Source organism: Erinaceus europaeus, chromosome 12 (assembly GCF_950295315.1).
Source record: "Erinaceus europaeus chromosome 12, mEriEur2.1, whole genome shotgun sequence".
Taxonomy (NCBI): Eukaryota; Metazoa; Chordata; class Mammalia; order Eulipotyphla; family Erinaceidae; genus Erinaceus; species Erinaceus europaeus.
The window spans coordinates 12,401,738-12,423,054 of record NC_080173.1 but is presented as its reverse complement, the minus strand read 5'-3'; the positions used below and the strand labels follow the sequence as shown (position 1 = coordinate 12,423,054).

Genomic DNA, 21,317 nt, shown 5'->3' with positions numbered 1-21,317 from the left:
AAGTGAGAAAGCAGCCGCGGTATCTGTAGCTGCCAGGTAACTATCTGAGCAAGACAGCTCGTCAGTCAGGCTTATATAATGCGGGAGAGAAGGAAAGCCCCGAGGGCAGAGCGGGCTGTACGGCAGCAGCAATGCAGCCTCTCAGAACCCTCAGGGGTTCTCTCAGGGCCTCCGGGAGACCGGAGGGAGACAGTAGCGGAGAGACAATGTAAGAGGCTGGCTCTCATTTCTCTATTAAACCTGAAGTCGTCCACACATACAAACATGATGCTAACACTAGGGGGTTCTGAGGTAGTAGTAACAAAGGGCGTCAAATTCAGGCAGCAGGGTTAACCACTATGGCACCATGTTAAATGGAAGCAAAATCATGAGCTCTTCAGTGAGAAATGGGCAGTTATCAAAACTGTAGCTTTGTGGCCTGGGAGGTGGTGTAGTGGATAAAGCACTGGACTTACAAGCGTGAGGTCCTGAGTTCAATCCTCAGCAGAACATGTACCAGAGGGACGTTTGGTTCTATGTGCACCTAGTTAAGCGCACATAGTACTATGCATAAGGACCCATGCAAGGATGCAGGTTCGAGACCTGGCTTCCCACCTACAGTGGGAACGCTTCACAAGTGGTGAAGCATGCCTGCAGGTATCTTTCTCTCTCCCTCTCTGTATCTTCCCCACCCCTCTCAATTTCTCTCTGTCCCAAAGAATAAAATGGGGGTGGGGGTGGGAGGAAAAAATGGCTCCCCGGAGTGGTGGATTCTCAGTGCAGCAGTAAAGAAAAAAATATATATATATAGAGAGAAGGAAATTGTGGTGTTAAGTCAACAATACAGCAATACTTAGCAACGAAAACAAAGACGCCATGGCTATACTCAGCAATGTGGAGAGATTTCCAAAACCATTGTGGTATGTGCATGTAGACAGACGTACAACAGAGAAACTATTTGTATCAGGACTTCTCAACATCGGGCTGGGAGGCCTCAGGGGTGTTTAGGACTGATAAACATTTTGATACAATGGTAGTGTCTGAGTGTGCATGTATGTTAGCACAATGATTTATGTTTAGTCAAAGACTTGTGGCCAGGGAGTTGGCTCAGCAGGTAGAGTGCAGGACTTACAAGCATGAGGCTGCCCTCTCCACGTATGTCAGAGCCAAGCAGTGTTCTCATTTAAAAAAGAAAAAAAAAAACTTGAAAAAAATGACTAAATTGGTGAATCTTAACTCTATATAAATTATAGTCCATAAAGTGGTCTTTCTTATTTATTTATTTTTATTACCAGAGCACTGCTCAGCTCTGGTTTATGGTGGTGCAGGGGATTGAACCTGGGACTTTGGAGCCTCAGGCATAACCGTTATGCTATTTATTACCTTTACCCTAAAGCTGTTTTTCCAAAGTAACAAGAAGGGAAGAAAGCGCAAGCTGGTAGGGGAAGAAGCTGGGGTGAGATGGCTGCTGCCCACATATACTCCACGTCTGAAGAGTACTGCTGGCTGGAGCCCAGGCCACTGCTGTACTTGTTGCCGGGTTAACCTGGCTGCTGAGCTCTAGTCCACACCCCACCTGAGAGAGGCTCCCCCTTCTTATTCCTGGTAGCCCTGGGCTCTGCTTCCTCTGAACCAAAGCACCTCAGAGCACCACTTAAAAAACAGCTGACACAAAAGTTCTCAGGAAAACTGGATCTGCTGTGTAGAGTGGTCCTGTGCCTGCCTGCCAGAGTCTTTCAAAGACATACTCAAGGAACAATTTCCTTTCTTTGGTCAAGGAAATTCAGAATGGCCCCCACCTCTCAGTTCCAGAGCAAGGATTCTGTCCAGATGAAGGATACACTGGCAGAGCTACAGGAGGCTGCAATTTTTCAGATTGAGCCCTGGGCTCTGAACCCCCAGGGCTGGAACAATAGAGCCTTGACTGCTCTGTTAGGAAGCACAAGAACTCGCTCTACAGGCACCTGCCCCAACAAGTGGGCAGGGACTCTGCTGTGAAGACTGACTAGCAGGTAGGGATAGGGTCAGGGTCATATCACCTTCACAGGTACTGCCCCGGGTCAGAACTTGGGAAAGTTGTTACAAGTTAAAGGAGCTGAAGGGTCTTATCAAAAGGGTTAAGAGGCTGGGACTAATATAGGGCTGGATAACACGGGTGCCAGTTTCTGGAGACATAACTGTCCTTGTTCTTCCCAGTCACAAAGAGTCCCAGAGTCCAGGGCTACATGTTTACTCCTTGAGCCCATGAATAAGCCAGCAGAGGGGGAGGAAGAGGTTCAAGAGAGAAGGGTCAGGGCACAAGAGGGGGTGAGTTCCCAGCTAAAAGGAGTCCTGAATTCCCTCTTGACAACACTGGCCATTGACCAAAGTCCAGTGAATGCTTCACAAATTTATTTTCTAAGAAGAATTGTTCCCTGGGTGTCTTAGCCAGACATCTTAGGAAATGCCAAAGGGCCCTGAGAGGGATATGAAGGGACGTTGCTCTCAGCAGAGCAGCTGCCTTGGTGAAGCGGAGGGAAGTCCTATACAGCAACAACCCCTGACTGGCAGGAAGCCAGTGCATTCTGGGTAAGGCTCAGAAACATGCCTGCACTCCCTAGGGCACTTACCAACTAATTCTTGGGGATCTCGCTTTTCTACTTCGGGGTTATCCTGCAAAACAGAACAGAAATACAAAGAGGTGAGCTAGGGCTTCTGAACCATAATGCTTCTTCTTACTGAGACCACTGGAGTTTCAAGGAAAGAAAAACAATGAAAGCACTGTCGGGAATCCTGACAGCTGGAAGCTTTGGGGGGGTTTCCGCACCCCTTGAACCTCCTAGTTTTCTTCTTCCTGGGATGCTCCAGACACTGACTTCAGTCTTTGCTCTAGTCTCCAACAATGATCAATATCAATTAATACCAAGTAGAGCAATTCCAGCCACCTTGTACCTTGCACCCTGGTACCCACTTGACAGCTCTCCCCCAGGGCCTGCAGAACACCCCCATCTCTACTGGTGCTGAGCATACGAGAAACCCAAGAATAAATGCAGGAAGTTGTTTTCAGGAGAAATATTTTATTTTTACTCATTAATCTTGGATAGAGAAATTGAGAAAGAAAGGAGAAGGGAAGAAGGCAGGAGAGACACATCCTCAGCACGGTTTCACTGTTTGTGAAGCTTTCCCCCCTGAAGGTGAGGACCGGGAGTTTGAACCCTGGTCCTTGCGCACTGAACCAGGCATGCCATTGCCTGAATCCTGCTTTCTGAAAAAAAAATTTAGTCCTTTTAATTTGAACAAGGTAGGGAAAGTCTCCCAGGAACAAAGGAACATGGAGCCCTGGGGCAGCACTGGAGACAACCTTTGATGGAACCCAGCTCTGGCACAGAGACAGACTTCTTCGAGAGCTCTCCTTGTATTGGCTTTATCTTCTCTCCCAGAAAAAGCTTTCTGCAATCCTTAATGCAAGCTGCTGCTCCACAAGCCCATCAATTCTAGTCCCTAGAAATCTAGAAGTAGAGGTTTCTCACAGCTGTTTTTTCTGGACTTGATCTGCACGTCACTGCTCAGAGCAAATGCTTCACGTAAACCACAGCAGCATGGCCAGACTGGGCCCTGGTACAGTGAGGGTGAAAGTACTCCCTCTCTCATTTCCTTTTCCTGAAAGCAGAATGGCCAATGGTGCCCCATTTCTGGGATATCTAGCTCCTCCGACTTAGTTCAGGAGCTTCAAGTGCCACACGTGCTAATGACGAAAGGTGTCAGGAGCTACACTCACAGGAAGCTGGTGGCTCTTACTACCTTGTCCTCTGGATGGTGAGGAAGGAGATGACAGCAAAGAGGTCTGTGACTGGGGGTGCACATGCAAATAGCCGGAGCATGGAAGAGCTCTGTGGACCCCAAGGGCCTGAAAAGTTACACCCGAGGAACAACAGAGATGTGTCACAAAGTTTGGCTCAAGAAAGGCACCGACCTCCTGAATTATATGACGGTCCTAGACAATGATAAGAGTAATGGTTCTTAGCATCAAACCCCCCCCCCCAAAAAAAAAAAAAAGTCCTTCCTGATTCTGGGCCAGCCTCAAATCCCCCAGTTTTTCTTTTTAAAATTTTTTTCTTATTTATTTTCCCTTTTGTTGCCCTTGTTTTTTATTGTTGTTGTGGTTATTATTGTTGTGGTTATTGATGTCATAGTTGTTAGATAGGACAGAGAGAGATGGAGAGAGGAGGGGAAGACAGAGAGGGGAAGAGAAAGACAGACACCTGCCAGACCTGCTTCACCGCCTGGGAAGCGACTCCCCTGCAGGTGGGGAGCTGGGGGCTCGAACCGGGATCCTTACACCGGTCCTTGCACTTTGTGCCCCGTGCGCTTAACCCGCCGCGCTACCGCCCAACCCCCCCCCCCCAGTTTTTCTGAACACTGCATTTATTCACACATTATTCATTCTGCACAGGCAGAATGTCCAGGCCAGGTTGCTTAGCAACCCAGCTCCTCCAGTCACCCACCCCCTGCCAATCAGGTGGGCACAGAGGAGGCGTGGCCAAGCCCCCCCCCCCCCACCAGGGGTCAGGAGGCAGGCTGGAGACCAAATTCAGGCTGCTCATCCATCAACCAGAGCTCTATAGAGAGTGCCAGTCTTCGGGGGCAGTGTTTGAGTGTGACAGTAACAAAACATGGGGCTATAAAAGGTTCTCAAAGTCCTTTTTGGGAACAGAACTCTGGGTTTTCATTGTGGGAACACATTAGTTGGGGATACTCTACCCCCCCCCCCCCCCCGCCCCCAAGCCGGTCCTGTTAATCCTTCAAAGGCTTCCTCTGAGCTCTTTTCTGAAGAACCATCAGAAGAGCCACCCGTGCCAGCCCCCTCTCCAGCTCCAGATGCAGGAGGAAAGAGGCTGGAATTCTGTTTCCTTTAGAAGGACAGGAAGTTACTCATCAAACATGCCATCTCTGCAAAGGGGAAAACACATATTTACCCCAGGGGCTCTTTTGGAAAGCAAAAGGTAGGGTGCATTCCGGAGCTTGCCACAGTTTATTTTATTATTATATATTTTAAAAGATTCTTACTTATTTCATATCAGACAAGCAGAGTTTCACATCGAGAGACACGTGGTGGTGGGACTCTAACCTTGAGCCCCAAGGCATGAGAGACCTGCATTCTATCTTGGAGGTGGTACTTCTTTAAGTCTTTCTTTCTTTCTTTCTTTCTTTCTTTCTTTCTTTCTTTCTTTCCTCTTTCTTTCTTTCTTTCTTTCTTTCTTTCTTTCTTTCTTTCTTTCTTTCTTTCTTTCTTTCTTTCTTTCTTTCTTATGTTCCTGGTGATTGATAGGAGTGGGGAATGGCGTGGTCCGGGAGGTGGTGCAGTGGATAAAGTGCTGGGCTCTCAAGCGTGAGGTCCTGAGTTCAAGCCCTGGCAGCACATGTACCAGAGTGATGTCCGGTTCTTTCTATCCTCCTATCTTTCTCAACAATAAATAAAATCTTTAAAAAAAAAAAAAAAAAAGGAGTGGGGAATGGTAGGGAAGCCCTACATTTCACAAGGTCCTTGCCTGGCTTAGAGCTGAGGTTGTTTAGTCACTTATCTGGGATAAGAGATGATGGGGCGAAATCACACAAACAGGAAGTTCCCTACCACATCCTGATAGCTTTTCTTTGTTTTTGGTTTGACTCCTCATTCTCCCTCAAATTATCCTACACACAACAACAAAAACAAAAACAAACAAACACCCACAACAACTTTAAGTGGTTCTTTCAACTTGCCACAACCGGTATAGTCTTTTTAAAAATATTTATTCCCTTTTGTTGCCCTTATTATATTTTTAATGTTGTAGCTATCGTTGTTGTTATTGATGTCGTCGTTGCTGGATAGGGCAGAGAGAAATGGAGAGAGGAGGGGAAGACAGAGGGGGAGAGAAAGATAAAGACTCCTGCAGACCTGCTTCATTGCTTGTGAATTGACTTCCCTGAAGGTGGAGAGCTGGGGGCTTGAACTGGGAGCCTTGCTCTGGTCCTTGCGCTTTGCACCATGTGCGCTTAACCCACTCCGCTACTGCTGGACTCCCTGGTATAGTCTTCTTTACACTAATATTATTTATTTATTTATTAAAGATTTTATTTATTTATGAGAAAGATAGGAGGACAGAGAAAGAACCAGACATCACTCTGGCACATGTGCTGCCGGGGATTGAACTCAGGACCTCATTCTTGAGAGTCCAAAGCTTTACCACCACGCCACCTCCTGGATCACTTTACACTAATAATGTATGTGCACACACAAAACTAGAATGTGCCCAGTGTTTCTTGGTGCCATGGACTCTTATTCAGCCTCAAAAACCAAATCCTATAGGAGATGGTACAGTAGATAATGTTGGATTCTCAAGCATGAGGTTCTGAGTTCAATTCCAGGCAGTGTATGTACCAGAGTGATGTGCTGGTTCCAGCTTTCCTCCTATACCTCTCGCTAATAAAATCAAAAACAAAAACAACCCCCCCCCAAAAAAAAAAATATATATATATATCCCATCTCAACTTTCCTGAGTAGAATTGAGTTGGGTAAGTCCTGACAAAAAGATCATGGACTCAATTACAAGTTTAAGAAGATTCTCCTCCATTACAAGGATCCTGTAAGTCTTTTTTTTCCCCCTTTCTTTTTCTTTCTTTCTTTCTTTCTTTCTTTCTTTCTTTCTTTCTTTTTATTTAATTTTATTTCTTTATCGGGGAATTAATGTTTTACATTCAACAGTATATACAATAGTAGATCCTGTAAGTCTTATGCATGAATGAGTTACGAGACTGGAAGCTACATAATTCTGTTCAGAAGTCTCCTGGAAAGATTACGGTGTCTGTTCAGAGTCACCATTGTGTCACAAGTATCCCTGGAACTTCTAAGGCACCCTGGAGAATCAAATAGTGGAAACCTGCCTCCTGGTGGCCACGCCTTGTTTTGAAGGTAATTCTCTGACCCTGGGCAGGAACAGGCTAGGCGATGAGCTTGCTGAGCCCCTAGACTTCTGGGTCACTGAACTCAGGTGGCCCTGAAGAAAGGTCCAAGTTCTTTCAGATCCCAAAGCGTTCAGCCTAAACCCTATCATGAGCACAGTGAGGAGACTACGTTCCAAGACAGAGGAATGGGAGCAGGTGACTTGCTCTTCAGACGGAAAACTGTGCAGGATGTTGGGAACCAGGAGGAGCGGTGCATCAGGGTGTCCAGTGAGACCACTAAGAAAGGTGTCAAATAACCCAAAGCTGTCTTTTAGAACCATGGATACATTTCAGCCAACGAAAACAGCCTCAAGGAGAGCAAAAAAGTAGCCTGTTTGGGCGTGGGGTGGGGGGTGGTGACTCAAAACGAAGACTTGGAGAGACAGCGTCTTAGTTACGCCACAGACACCAGGAACAAAGTGACCGAAGACCATGATGGTTATGTTGGAAGTCAGCCACTGTGTCAGCAAAAACATATAATGAGGTATTTACCATGACAGAGTTAAGCCGACAGAAGAAAAGTTCACATTATTAGACTGCCAGGAGTTCAAGAAATTGGTTTTTACAAAACCTGCTATGGGGAGAGTCTTCCTTTGCTCAAAAAAAGACAATTAGTCTTTTCTTCTTCTTTGCTTGGCTTCTTTGTTCTCATGTAAAAAGCAACAAGAAACCATCCTTTCTTCCTCCAAAGTTTTTTCAGAATGCACAGGGACACTTGTCAAGACTTGCATGATGCATTACTCCGGCCTCTACATGGATTTTGTCAGTTGGTTAGAGTAATTAAGAGACTGGAGACCTAGTCATCAGACAGTCGGCATTAGCCAGGAGGCGTGGGCCTGCACAGCACTCAGAGGGACTTTAACCCAATTCACTAGGGAAGTGAACATAGGGCATCCCACCTAGGAGAGGACAAACAGCTCCTAGAAGGCCAGCTAATCTTTTTCAGCTCCCCAGTTCAAGTTCATTTAAGACACAAGAGAAAAATCAAGATCCATTTTCCAAGAAGCCAAGTGAAAATTTGACAGGCAAGGGAGGAAAAGAGTAGAGAGCTGGTCAAAGAAACCAAACCCTGGCAAGGCCTCCTATTAGGGCTGTAGACTTCCAGGCCACCTGGGCCTTCCCTGAGCCCAAGGTCCAATTGAGCAGGGCACAAGGTGGTAGTGGCAGGTTTGGGGGGTGGGAGCAGGGGGGAGGAGAGGGTGTTCTCTGAAAGTGGTCTGAATTTGCCAGCAGTTTTGGTTTCTTAAGTCAGTTGTGTCTGAGACTTGTAAAACATCAGATCCTGCAAAGTGGCAACCCGCTCAGAGAACACAAAAGTTAAGTGACAGGAAAGGATGGGATTGAGGAAGGAAGTGAAACAATATGGCCCCTAAGAATGGGCTAAGCCACCATTTGAGCTGGGAGGATTTACTCAGCAGAGAAGTTCGAGGTCCTGGTTGAGAGAACAGTAGTTTATTTACAGCCTTTATAACAATGTTATAACAATGCTTCCTCAAGCCTTCCTGGAACCAGTCCTGTGGAGCACACTCAAAGGTCCGGAGTCCAAGTGAGACCAGCAAGGGCGTGCCCCGTTCCCCAAGAAGCTAGCTCTGCCAAACCTAAAAGTGGCCTTTTCTCCCCCAGCTTTGGGGGGCATTAGGCACAGAGAAAGAATTCTGAACAGAGGGCAAAGGGCAGTTTCTCTCCACTCCAGGGGGATGAATGGCCAGACTGGCTGTTCTCTCGGCTGGATGATGTAAGCCTACGTTTTACAATGAGGCGGCCATCTGGGAGGCGATACTCTCCGTATCTTACATTCTCTTAGACCTGGACAGCCCAAGTAGTTACAGTCCCGGTGAAGTCTTACATGAACAGAGCACTACTTAAAGGTGCCTCCCTGGAGGGTGGGTGGTGGTGTTCCCAGGAGAGCACGCAAATGACCATGCTCAAGGACCCACGTTCAAGCTCCTGGTCCCACCTGCAGCAGGGGAAGCCTCATGAGTGGTAGAATAGTCTGCAAGCTGACTGCCTCTACTTCCTCCCTCTGTCTTACCTTCTATCAAATAAGTAAAATGTAAACAAACAAACAAACAAACAAACAAAAACCAACTTGTCTACCTGGGGTCTTCTGGTTTGATCTCCAGTGCTGCATGTACCAGAGTGGAACTTTTAACTTCTCACTCTCTTTTCTACATAAGATTTATCATCTCTTAAAAAATATTTTATTTATTCATGAAGAAGATAAGGGGGAGGGGGAAAGAGAAAGAGAGAGAGAAGAAAGACCAGACATCACTCTAGTACATGTGCTGCTGAGGACTGAACTCGGGATCTCATGCTTGAGAGTCCAATGTTTTAGGGGCCAGGGTGGTTCACCTGACTGAGTGCATGTGTTACAGTGCACATGGACCTGGGTGTGAGCCCCCAGTCCTCACGTGTAGGGGCAAAGCTTCACAAGAGGTGAAGCAGAGCTGCAGATATCTCTCTGTCTCTCTCCCTCTCTATGCCTCTTTCAACTTCTGGCTGTCTCTATCCAATAAATAAATAATAAAATAATAATAAGGGAGTCCAGTGGTAACGCAGCAGGTTAAGCACAGGTGACACAAAGCTCAAGGACCAGCATAAGGATCCCGGTTCGAGACTCCAGCTCCCCACCTGCAGGGGAGTCGTTTCACAGGTGGTGAAGCAGGTCTGCAGGTGTCTATCTTTCTCTCCCCTCTCTGTCTTCCCCTCCTCTCTCCATTTCTCTGTCCTATCTAACAATGATGACATCAATGAAAGCAATAATAACTACAACAACAACAAAACCCAAGGGCAACAAAAGGGAAAATAAATAAATAAAACAATAATAATAATAAAAGAGGGGGTTGGGCGGTAGTGTAGTGGGTAAGTGCACATGGTGTGAAGCACAAGGACCAGCGGGGATCCCAGTTCGAGCCCCGGTTCCCCACCTGCAGGGGGGTTGCTTCACAAGTGGTGAAGCAGGTCTGTACATGTCTATCTCCCCCTTTAAATTATCTTCATTTATTTATTGCATAGAGACAGCCAGAAGTTGAGAGGAAGGGGGAGACAGAGAGACACTTGCAGCCCTGCTTCACTACTGGTGAAGTTTTCCTCCTGCAGGTGGGGACTGGGGGCTTGAACCCTGGTCTCCCTGCACACTGTAACATGTACACTCAACCAGGTGTGCCACCACCTGTCCCCTCTCTCTCCCTATGTCTCCCTTCCTAGCTCAATTTCTCTCTGTCCTATGTAACAACAACATCATCAATGGCAATAATTATAATAACATCAACACAAGGGCAACAAAAATGGGGAAAATAAATGGCCTCCAGGAGCAGTGGATTTGTGGTACAGGCACCGAGCCCCAGCAATAACCCTGGAGGCAAAAAAAAAAAAAAGAGTCCAATGCTTTATTCATTGTGCCACCCTACTTAATATTCTTTACTTCATGAGAAAAAAAATTAACAAAAGGCAACCTAATATTGGGGAATATTCTGAGGTATTATGCCACTCTTGAGAGTCAGACAAAAAACCAAAGCAAACGTCTGAGGATAGTCAAGTTAAATCACTGAAACCCACAATTAAAGATCTTACTTAATTCTCCGGGCAGGTCATGAAATTACAGGCAGCATCGACTACCATTTCTTCCATAGGGGCATGTCCCCTCTTGAAGGCATCAAAATGACAGTGAAAACAAGGGATTCTGAAATGCATGGGTGAATCACTTCAGGTGGTCGAGGAAGCAGCAACTCTGCAACTTTGATCAAGATATTTCCAAGCCTCGGGCTGGGTGGTGGTGGGGCAACCAATTAAGTACACACATTACCTTGTGCAAGGACCTGAGTTCAAGCCCCCAGTCCTCATCTGTAGGGTGTCTCTTTCTCATATCTCCTTTCCCTTTCAATTTCTCTCTCTCTGTGTGTGTGTATATACACACACACACACACACACACATATAGAGAGAAAGTGACCATCAGGTGTGGCAGATTCATAGGTACCAAGTTCTGGTGGCAATTAAAAAAATATCTATGTCTAAAAAATAAAATTATAGTGGTTTGGGACACAGTAAGGAGTGTGAAATGAGAGCTACCAGTCACTGCAAGGGCCATCAAAGGCCACTGCACCAAAAGCTGTGTGCGGACAGCCCCCGTGGCATGGGAGCAGGCGGGCTGTTAGGAGAATCCTGGAGAAAAGCACACTGCTTTCCACTGTACCCTGCCAGTCAGGAATGGCCACTGTCACATACACAGCCTTCCTGGAAGACAAGCACTCAGCAAAAAAAAAAAAAAAGGAAATGGGGGGGGGAGTTGGTGGGGCCACTTAAGATACAGTGGACTCGCCTATCTTACTATTCCAAGTGGAATCTCAGATTGAAGACAGACACCTGAAATCCTGAGTTTCTTGGGAGTAGTGGAAAATGTTCAGAGAAGGTCCTCCATCTCTCTTTCTCATTGCCACAGTGTCAGCTGTGTCCGGGGGCAGACATGATCTGAGTTGAGCCTCAGGATAGGGCCAGGCTGCACTTTTTTTTCCCTTTTTTCTATTTTATTTGACATGACAGAGAAATTGAGAGGGGAGGGAGTGATAAAGAGGGACTGGTGGTGAAGCACCTGGCTGAGTGAATATGTTACAAGTGCACACGGACCCAGGTTCAAGCCTCTAGTCCCCACCTGCAGGGAGAAAGCTTTGCGAGTGGTGAAGCAGTGTTGCAGATGTCTCTCTCCCTACTACCCCCATCTTTCTCAATTTCTGGCTGTTTCTATCCAACAAATAAATAAAGATTAAAAAAAGAAAGAAAGAAAGAGGAAGAAAAACACCTGCAGACCTGCTTCACTGCTCGGAAAGTGCCTCCCCCTGCAGGTGGGGGGTGTTGACTTGAACCAAGTCCTTAAGCACGGGGATACGTGCGCTCAGTCAGGTGCGCCACTGCCCAGCTTCTGCACTAAAAAAGTTTCCTATAAAATGTTTTCTATGCTCCTAGTTGCTATTTGAAGGAGTGAAAGTCCTGGAGTTAGACAAACACAAGGGAACCATCTCAAAACAAACAAACAAACAACTACTATACTACAACAAAAACACACACCAACAAAACAAAACGAAACTCAGACATCTCTGAGCTGAGGACAGTTGTGTGAAGGCTTTAAGGCTCCCAACTCCACAAGGAGACAAGAGAAGATTATCCTGAGAGGCTTCCCAGCTAGCTGAGCAGTTAGACCAATATCCTGGGCAAATTTAGCTGATAAATGCATAAAAATGCGAACCCATCATTATACACACACTAAGAGGTAGAGGAGAATTATCTAATTGTCTTTAAGGCAGTTCTTGAAGAATGTATCTTTAAGGTGTTGTTTAGGAAAGATTTACTTGGGGCTGGGTTGTGGTGCACCTGGTTGAACGCACATGTAACAATGCGCAAGGCCCCGGGTTCGAGCCCTCAGTCCCCACCTGCAGGGGGACAGCTTTGCGAGTGGTGAAGCAGTGCTACAGGTGTCTCTCTGTCTCTTTCCCTATCTTCCCCTTCCCTCTCAATTTCTGTCTCGATTCAATAAATAAATAAAGATAATTAAAAAAAAAAGTTTACTTAACTCCAAAGCTAGGAACACAAATGAGAGTAGGTGTTGAAGCCAGAAATGGCAGGGTTGCAAAGGACACAGGCCAGAGATATAGCTCTGTGGTAAAATGCCGGCCTCTGTCTCTCTCAGTGGGAAGTGCTGACAAGGACAGGCAACTTACTTTCTGCATCACATAATTTCAGAAAGATAAATCCCAACTGGGGAAGGAGGCACCCAGCCACACCTCAGCTAGTAATCTGAGGCATCTGGGCCTGAAGGGGGGAAGTATGCTGGGGCTTGCAGGGCCAATGGGTGGGAAGACTGGGCATGCAGAGGCTCTTTTTGGGCTGCAGCACCATGTAGGGCTGGGGTGGGGCTGCTGGGAGCCTCAGTTTAGTAGACCTGGAACAAGTACAGTCAAGAAGGGCCCCGGCCGGCAGTGTGGGGAAGCGAAGAGGAGGCGGTCATCAGGAGAAAAGTGGTTATACCGTCCCATTGCAACTCCCATGTTTCTCCTAAGGGTGCTTGGAAAAAGATGTAGCCAGGCCTTTGGAAGGTGGCAAACAAGACAAAGAAGCTAGCATGGATTTCTTTAAATGTGGACAACAGAAGAACTACTCCCACAGCCTGATCTGTGTCTGTCCTGTTTGCTGCTGGAGTGGGTGGGTTCTTTCCAAGATAGTAAATCCACAAGGTAATGCCAATTCTAGGTGTCCCACTGGTTAAAGACCAAGCCACCTGGACATTCATTTCAGCGGATGCAAAGTTACGTATGGACAGTCTGAAGAGTTCAAAGGTCACGCTACAACAAATAGTGGGTAGCTTACAAACCAGCCACACTTAAAGGCCATTTTCTTCTCTGATCACAGATGAGTCAGGATGTAACCTATAGTTGCCCTCTAGCATCCTAAACACAGAGCTAGGAAGTATCATACATGATTCAGGCCTCAACACACACACAAAATTCCTCCCACCTTACAGACGAATATACTGAAACTAGGTACAATGAAGCATACTTTTGCCCAGTAAACACCAATGCTGGGATCTAAACCCAAAACCTAATTACACCACTTCCCAAGTTCCCTCCAGGCTGCATACAGTAACAATTTCTATGGAACCCTCACAACCATTGGGTAAGCCAACATCAAAAGCCAAGGAGGAAAACCTATCCAGGAACTAACCTATAGCAAATCAGAGCAAAGCAGGTGTTAAGTCCCTATCTTAAGAAGATGACTAGATGGCTAAACGTTTAATTACGATGATCTAGAGAAAAAGCTCGTCTATGTGCTCCAGTGAGTCATGTCTGAGTTGATTTGAACGGAAGGGCGGGGCTAAAGACTGAATCATATAGGAAGCCGGGTGGGGGCACACCCAGCTAAGCACACATATTACCAAGCACAAGGACCAGGGTTCGGGTCTCTGTTCCCCACCTGCAGCAGATTGGCTCCATGAGTGGTCTGCAGGTGTCTGTCTTTCCTTCTTCTTTTTGCCTTCAGGGTTATTGCTGGGGCTCAGTGCACCATGAATCCACTGCTCCTGGAGGCTATTTTTCCCCTTTTTGTTGCCCTTGTTGCCTTATCGTTGTCATGGTTATTATTATTGATGTCGTCGTTGTTGGATAGGACAGAGAGAAATGGAAAGAGGAGAGGAAAGGAAGACAGTGAGGGGGAGAGAAAGAGAGACACCTGCAGACCTGCCTCATTGCTTATGAAGCGACCCTCCCTGGAGGTGGGGGCTTATGCCAGTCCTTGTGTTTCACACCATGTGCGCTTAACCCGCTGCGCTACTGCCTGGCCCCCCCTTTCTTTCTTTCTCTCTCTCTTTTCCTTCCTTCCTATTTCCCCCTATCCTATCTAATAAAAATTAGAGAGAGAAAGGATTTGGTATATGGTGGTGCAGGGGATTGAACCTGGGACTTTAGAGCTTCAGGTATGAGAGTCTCTTCGCATAAACATGATGCTATCTACCCCTGTCCCTTGTTTTATTTTGCTTATTATTATTTTTTAAATATTTATTCCCTTTTTGTTGCTCTTGTTGTTTTATTCTTGTAGTTACTGATGTTGTTGTTGGATAGGACAGAAAGAAATGGAGAGAGAAGAGGAAGACAGAGAGGGGGAGAGAAAGACAGACACCTGCAGACCTGCTTCACTGCTTGTGAAGCGACCCCCCTGCAGGTGGGGAGCCGGGGGCTCGAACCGGGATTCTTACGCTGGTCCTTGCGCTTGGTGCCACCTGTGCTTAACCCGCTGTGCTACCACCCAACTCCTGCTTATTTTATTTTTTTAAGCACCTATTGATTAGTGAAGATGGTAAGGCTCATAATGTGAAAGGAAATTACGGCACCTCCAGGCTTTTAAGGGCATGTAGTCAAATTCAGTTATGCAGAAGAAGTTGAACACTGCTAACAGCTGACTTTGAACAATCATGTTCAGTGGCCTGGATAAAACATGGAACCCTCAGTGGTCCAGAGGTGGCGCAGTGGATAAAGCATTGGATTCTTAACCAGGAGGTCCCAAGTTCAATCCCTGGCAGCACATGTACCACGGTGATGCGCTGCCCCTCTCCCTCTCCCTCTCCCTGATTAATAACTAAGACTAAACAGAAATCACGTTCACACACATTCTCTTGCCTTGTCAAAACCACCCAGCAAAATGGCTACCACAGCCCTGACGCAGGCCAGTTGGGTATAGTTTAAGTTGTGTGCCTGTGGTTTCACTGATGGAGGAAGTCAAACCAGCACTCAAGTCAGGTTCTCCGAATGCCAAGGCCACGGAACCAGCTCAGAGGTGTGAGCGCCATTTCTGCACCACTTCTGAGCCCCAAGAAAATTTAAAATGTTAACTTTATCTGGGTTTACGCACGCCTTTTAGAAAATATCAGAACAATTTCTCCCCACCCGATGCCTTCTATGTAACTCAAAGACACTATTTTGTTTTGACAGATGTTTGCTCCTTGGGTCAGGATTCTTTCCCTGAGCCGAAGCCTAGACCACAACACCTCAGGGAGGTCAGCCATCCCACCCTGCACAGAGGAGCTGGCCCTCCCAGCCAGCCACTCCAGCTTTCTGGCTCCAGGTCATTAATGCCTGTGCTCATTTTCAAAGGAAGGGTGTGTTGGGGATAGTCAGTGAGTGGAAATACCTTCATCCACAGGAACTGTGGGAGTGGGGAGAAAATAAACAAGGGAAAATGTTCCAGGGCAACTAAGGTAAAACAGAGACAAAGGAGTGTGGCCTCAGGGCAGCTCAGATGTTAAGGGCAAACAGATGGAGGAAACACTCAAGCCATCAGACACCCCTGCTGTGAGCAGGCGGACAGTGGCCTGGCACATCTAGCCTGATTGTCCAGCAGAGCAGCGCCACCTTCTGCTGACTGACCAGAACATCTGAGCTAGACTGCTTACTGAAGAGGAAGGCTCAGAGGGCTGAAGGTAGGGCAAATGCAGCAGTCCTGAAGCTTGATTCCTGCCATGTCAGGTTGATGGAGCAGGACAACAAAGGCTCCCTACAGGGCATATGCGTTTGAGTGTCCAGAGTTATTCTTTCTTATAATTCTCTAATATGAAACTATGTACCCACCCATAGGTAACTTCAAACACTACAATGATAAAAGCTAGGGCAATGCATTATACTCAATGCTTGTACTCTCTTAAGTCAGTAGATAATGAAGTTAGCAAGTACTCAACTTTGCTTATCCATATACCCAAGTTCTGTTCTAAAGAGCCCTTTGGGGTCTAGTCCAACTCAAGCTATAATTATTTCCCCCTTTCTTCCTCCCACTCTTCCCGCTTCTGTCAGGGCTTCATGCTTGCACAGTTCTTCTACTCCCGGTAGACCCTTTTCTCCTTTCAATCTCACATAGAAACAGAGTAGAAAGAAAATAAAAGGAGAGACATCACAGCTTCTTCACTCCACCATTCGTGGCGTTTCCTTCTCTGTGTCGGGTGCAAGTCTGGCACCCAAGGGAAATGCGCACTAGTTATCTCCTAGCTTCAGCCGATTTCTTTCTTTCTTCCTTTCTTTTTAATATTTATTTATTTGTTTATTCCCTTTTGTTGCCTTTGTTGTCTTATTGTAGTTATTTTTTTTTTATTTATTTTTTATTGTTGTTGTAGTTATTGTTGTCGTCATTGTTAGGACAGAGAGAAATGGAGAGAGGAGGGGAAGACAGAGGGGGAGAGAAAGACAGACACCTGCAGACCTGCTTCACCGCCTGTGAAGCGACTCCTGTGCAGGTAGGGAGCTGGAGGCTCGAACCGGGATCCTTACGTTTTGTGCCACATGTGCTTAACCCGGTGTGCTACTGCCCGACTCCCATCTTACTGTAGTTATTATTGATGTCATTGTTGTTGGATAGGACAGAGCAAAATGGAGAGAGGAGGGGAAGACAGAGAGGGGGAGAGAAAGATAGACACCTGCAGACCTGCTTCACTGCGTGTGAAGCAACCCCACTGCAGGTGGGGAGTCGGGGGGGGGGGCTCGAACCAGGATCCTGATGCCAGTCCTTGCACTTTGTGCTACTTGTGCTTAACCTGCTACGCTACCACCCGACTCCCAGTCTATGGATTTCTTTTAGGACAGTCTTTCCAAATGGTTTGTTAAAGCTTGTCTGAAAAAGAGCTAAAAGAGTCATTCTAAGTGCAAGTAACCTGAGGGTTTTGTTTTTTGTTTTTCTGGTGGGACTGGGGTTATCATATATATACATTTTGGGTTACTTTCATTCAGATATGCGTACATACACATACACACACAGCGAGCGAGCGAGCAAGCGAGAGAGAGAGAGAGAGAGAGAGAGATAGGAAGAAAGAAAGAAGTGTCACAGCATTAGAGTTACTCTGGGCACCACAGCACCTCCCATGTGGTGTGGGGTGTGGAATCTGGGTTGTACGTATGTCAAGGCACATGTTTTACTCTGTGAACTATTTCTTTGACCCAAAACCTGTGGATTTTAAGGATACAAAATGTGGGGCTAGGCGGTGGCATACCTGATTAAATGTTCACATCATAGTGCGCAAGGACCCAGGTTCAAGCCCCTGGTCCCCACCTGCAGGGGGAAAGCTTCACAACTGGTGAAGCAAGGCTGCAGTTGTCTCTCTCTCTCTTCCTCTCAATTTCTCTGTCTCTGTGCAATAATAAATAAAGTACCTAAAGGTCTGTTCGTCAGACTGCTTTCCCTGGCTAGCTATCACAAGCTATCTTTGTGGAGTCAGAGCCTCTACAAACTGAATGCAGGAGTCACTCTGAGAACCAGAAACTGGATGTTTATTACATGAGTAGTTAAGGACACCTGCTTTTGGTTTGTTTCAGATAAAGCGGTTTTTCATAAAAACATGATTTTAAGTACTGGGTTTATTTAAAAATCATTTTCAATTTTAACTTCTAAGATAGTAAATATCAATAGATAAAACCAAAGTGAGGGAGTTGGGCGGTAGTGCAGTGGGTTAAGCATACGTGGTGCGAAGCACAAGGACCGGCGTAAGGATCCCAGTTTGAGCCCCTGGCTCCCCACCTGCAGTGGGGTCGCTTCACACGCAGTGAAGCAGATCTGCAGGTGTCTTTCTCTCCCTCTCCTCCCTCCATTTCTCTCTCTCCTATCTAACAACGACGACATCAACAACAATTAAAAAAAATTATTTATTTATTTGTTTTTATATTTGTTTTTTTTCCCTTCCTGTTGCCTTTGTTGTTTTTCATTGTTGTTATAGTTATTACTGTTGTTGATGTCATCATTGTTAGGACAGAGAGAAATGGAGAGAAGGGGAAGACAGAGAGGGGGAGAGAAAGATAGACACCTGCAGACCTGCTTCACCACCTGTGAAGCGACTTCCCTGCAGGGGGAGCCGGGGGATCAAACTGGGATCTTTATACCGGTCCTTGCACTTTGCGCCACGTGCGCTTAACCCACTGCACTACCACCCGACTCCCAGGATCCTCAATTTTTAAATGTGAAAAAACCAAAACTGTTTTGAGAATCAAAAGGAGAGGGGGGAAAGTGTGCCATCTAGTGGTAAAGACTGTTATACCAATCCATTCATCTTAATTCTTTCCCAGCACTGTTTTGGATAGAGCAGTAAATGAAAAAGTTCTTCCCAGGGTCCCAGGTGGTAGCATATCTAGTAGAGGTGCATATATTACAGTGCACAAGGGCCCAGGTTCAAGCCCCCAATCTCTACCTGCAGGGGGAAGCTTCACAAGTGGTTAAACCATTCTATATCTCTCCCTTCCCTCTGAATCTCTTCCCTAAATTACACATATGGAGAAAGAAAGGAATGGAAAAAGCTGTATTTAAAGAAAAATTCTTCTCTTCAAGTAGCAATAAAAAGACACAATCTGTCTCTAACCATCCACTTAGTCATGAAGGTAAAAGCTTTCTTACTTTCATCTTTTTTTTTTTTTTTTCGCAGATTCATTTCTTCTTAATGGATCTTAAGGGGGCAGGGGAGTAAGTACTGACAATCCCAAACCTCTCTGCTGTGAGGGACTTGGGGTAACCACGGAGTCAGCCTATCACAATAGCGTCTCCCAAAGGAGCACTGGGGATGAAGTCAGTCAGTCAGTCAGTCAGTCTCCTTGCGGTCAGTGTGCCAACAGGTGACAGTGGGGTGCGTTTCCCACACTGAATACACTGGGCTCACTTCACATTTCTCGGGTGACGGATTCTATATTCAACTTCACCCTGATGCTGACAGTAGGGACCCTCAGTCACCGGCATGTGGTCATGTGTAAGAAAAGAGCCTTGAACTGGGATTTAAGAGCTTTGGCTTCTAAGCCCGTCTCTGGCTCAGTGCATAAACGCAGGCAAATGGCACCAGCCCTCTGGGTCACAGTTCTTATTTTATGAAAGTAGTTATTCTTACACGGGTACACTGACCAGCCCAAACAACTCTCATGATCGATTTGGGGCCAGATATTTTATTGCTGGAAGTTTGAGAAACTTAAGGTAGAAATATTCCAAATTAAGGATTTTGGATACCAAATTATTAATTCTTTTCTTTCTTTTTAAGTAAGAGCATTGCTCAACTGTGGCTTATGGTAGTGCTAGGGACTGAACATGGGACCCTTGGTGCCTCAGGAGTGAAAGTCAATTTTACATCATCATTATGCTATCCATCTCTCTAGCCCATTAACTAAAATTTTTAAATGTGTCAGAAGAGGTCAAGAACAGAGAGTGTGCTAAGGGGACTGAGGTGAAGAGTCTGATACTAACCCAGGTGGGAAATGAAGTTAGTACTAAGCACAGGAAGCAAAGACTCATTCTGGGACTCCCACATGTCACTACACCCCACGGGCTTCTGCTAACCAGTGGGGACTCAAAGATATCAGAATAAACACCTCCATGCTTCCCCTATTAAAGGACTACAAGTTACTGTGAGGACTGGGTTTTGTGTTCTGACTGCGTAGAGATCCCTGACAAAACAGAAGCCAATCCAGCAAAACTTTTGATTCCACAATCATACTTGAAATTCAAATGGGGCTGGCAAAGTAGCTCACGGTAGCAGTGTGCTTCTCTGCCAGTGTGGCCCAGGTTTGAGACCAGCCTCCATGACACTGATGCTGTGCTTGCTCTCCCTCTCTCAAAAGAGAGAAAATTGAATTCTGAATGAGGTGTAGTAAGGCATATACACAAGGCGCAAGGCATATACACAAGGCGTAAGGCATATACACAAGGCGCAAGCCTAAGTAACCATCTTTCCAACCTTCATGCGGGACTAAGGAAGGGAAACAAACGTTCAATTCTGCCTTTCTTTCTGCTGCTCTTCCTCATAAAGGCACATCATTCCCAAGGGACTTGCTGTTTCTGTTACTGTACTCTAGAAGGGGTGACAGATAAGTACACACATCCTGCTCCCTGGCTGACTTCCCCAGAAGGCACCAGACTTAGACAAAGGCTGGCACCGAACAGATAAAGGTTCCAGACCCCATAAAGTCTCTATTCCCTCCACAACAGTTTTTTTTTGACACTTGGCAGTTTCTAGAGCTTATTCCATGTACAGACTCTAAGACTCACATACCCCAAAATCTAAGACAGAATATGAATACCAATACCACTAACTCCTCCCTCCCTTTAAATGTGATACATTGTCTTGGGCCAACTTGGTCATTATTTTTTCAGAGAAAGACACAGAAAGAGGAGACACCATAGCAGTTCCACGACCAGAGAAACCCTGGTGCCATCCACAGTGCTTCCATGTGATGCTGGGGCTTGAACTCAGGGCTTTGTGCCTAGTAAGGTATGTGCTCTACTAGGAGAACTCTGTCCCAGCCGATATTGACCATTTTCTTTCTGCAAGTCCAAGCAGAGTCTGTCTTCCTACTTAGTAACGAAGGAGACCCTAAGCCTAAGCTCCAGCGTTAGAAGGAAGCTGCATTTATAGTTTTTTCTCCTGTATGCTGCTGTCCAGACCTTCTTTCTTGGTCAAGTCTCTTCTTATTAGCATCACTCAAAACCTTTTACTCACTTTAATGTTTGTACACAGTTAGATCCAAACAGAGTCAGTTCAAACTGGGAACAATTCATCCTATTATGACATCACTTTACACTGCAATCAGGTATATTTTCCTACATTCTACCAGTTGGTTTAAAAGTACCCGCCCCCCACCAGGGTTATTGCTGGGGCTTTGTGCCTGCTTTGTGAATCACTGCTCCTAGAGGCCATTTTCTCCATTTTGTTGTCCTTGTTGTTGTTGTCGGATAGGACAGAGAGAAATTGAGAGAGGAGGGGAAACAGAGAGGAGAGAAAGATAGACAACTGCAGACTTGCTTCACTGCTCGTGAAGCGACCTCACTGCAGGTGGGGAGCCGGGGGCTTGAACCAGGGAGCTGGTCCTTATGCTTTGCGCCATGTGCA

The 21,317-nt window shown here is 46.2% G+C and overlaps 1 protein-coding gene across 3 annotated transcripts in view; it reads right to left on the bottom strand.

Moving 5' to 3' along the window:
* SAP30BP (SAP30 binding protein) overlaps positions 1 to 21,317 on the bottom strand; it is a 46,475-nt gene that overhangs the window by 14,159 nt on the left and 10,999 nt on the right. For 2 of the 3 annotated variants that reach the window (XM_007524879.3, XM_060202752.1), the window contains one exon: positions 2,589 to 2,631. The exons of the other annotated variant lie outside the window; for it this stretch is intronic. In XM_007524879.3, coding sequence (XP_007524941.1) covers positions 2,589 to 2,631 — 43 coding nt within the window. The remainder of the gene's footprint in view (positions 1 to 2,588; positions 2,632 to 21,317) is intronic. 3 annotated transcript variants of the gene reach the window in all.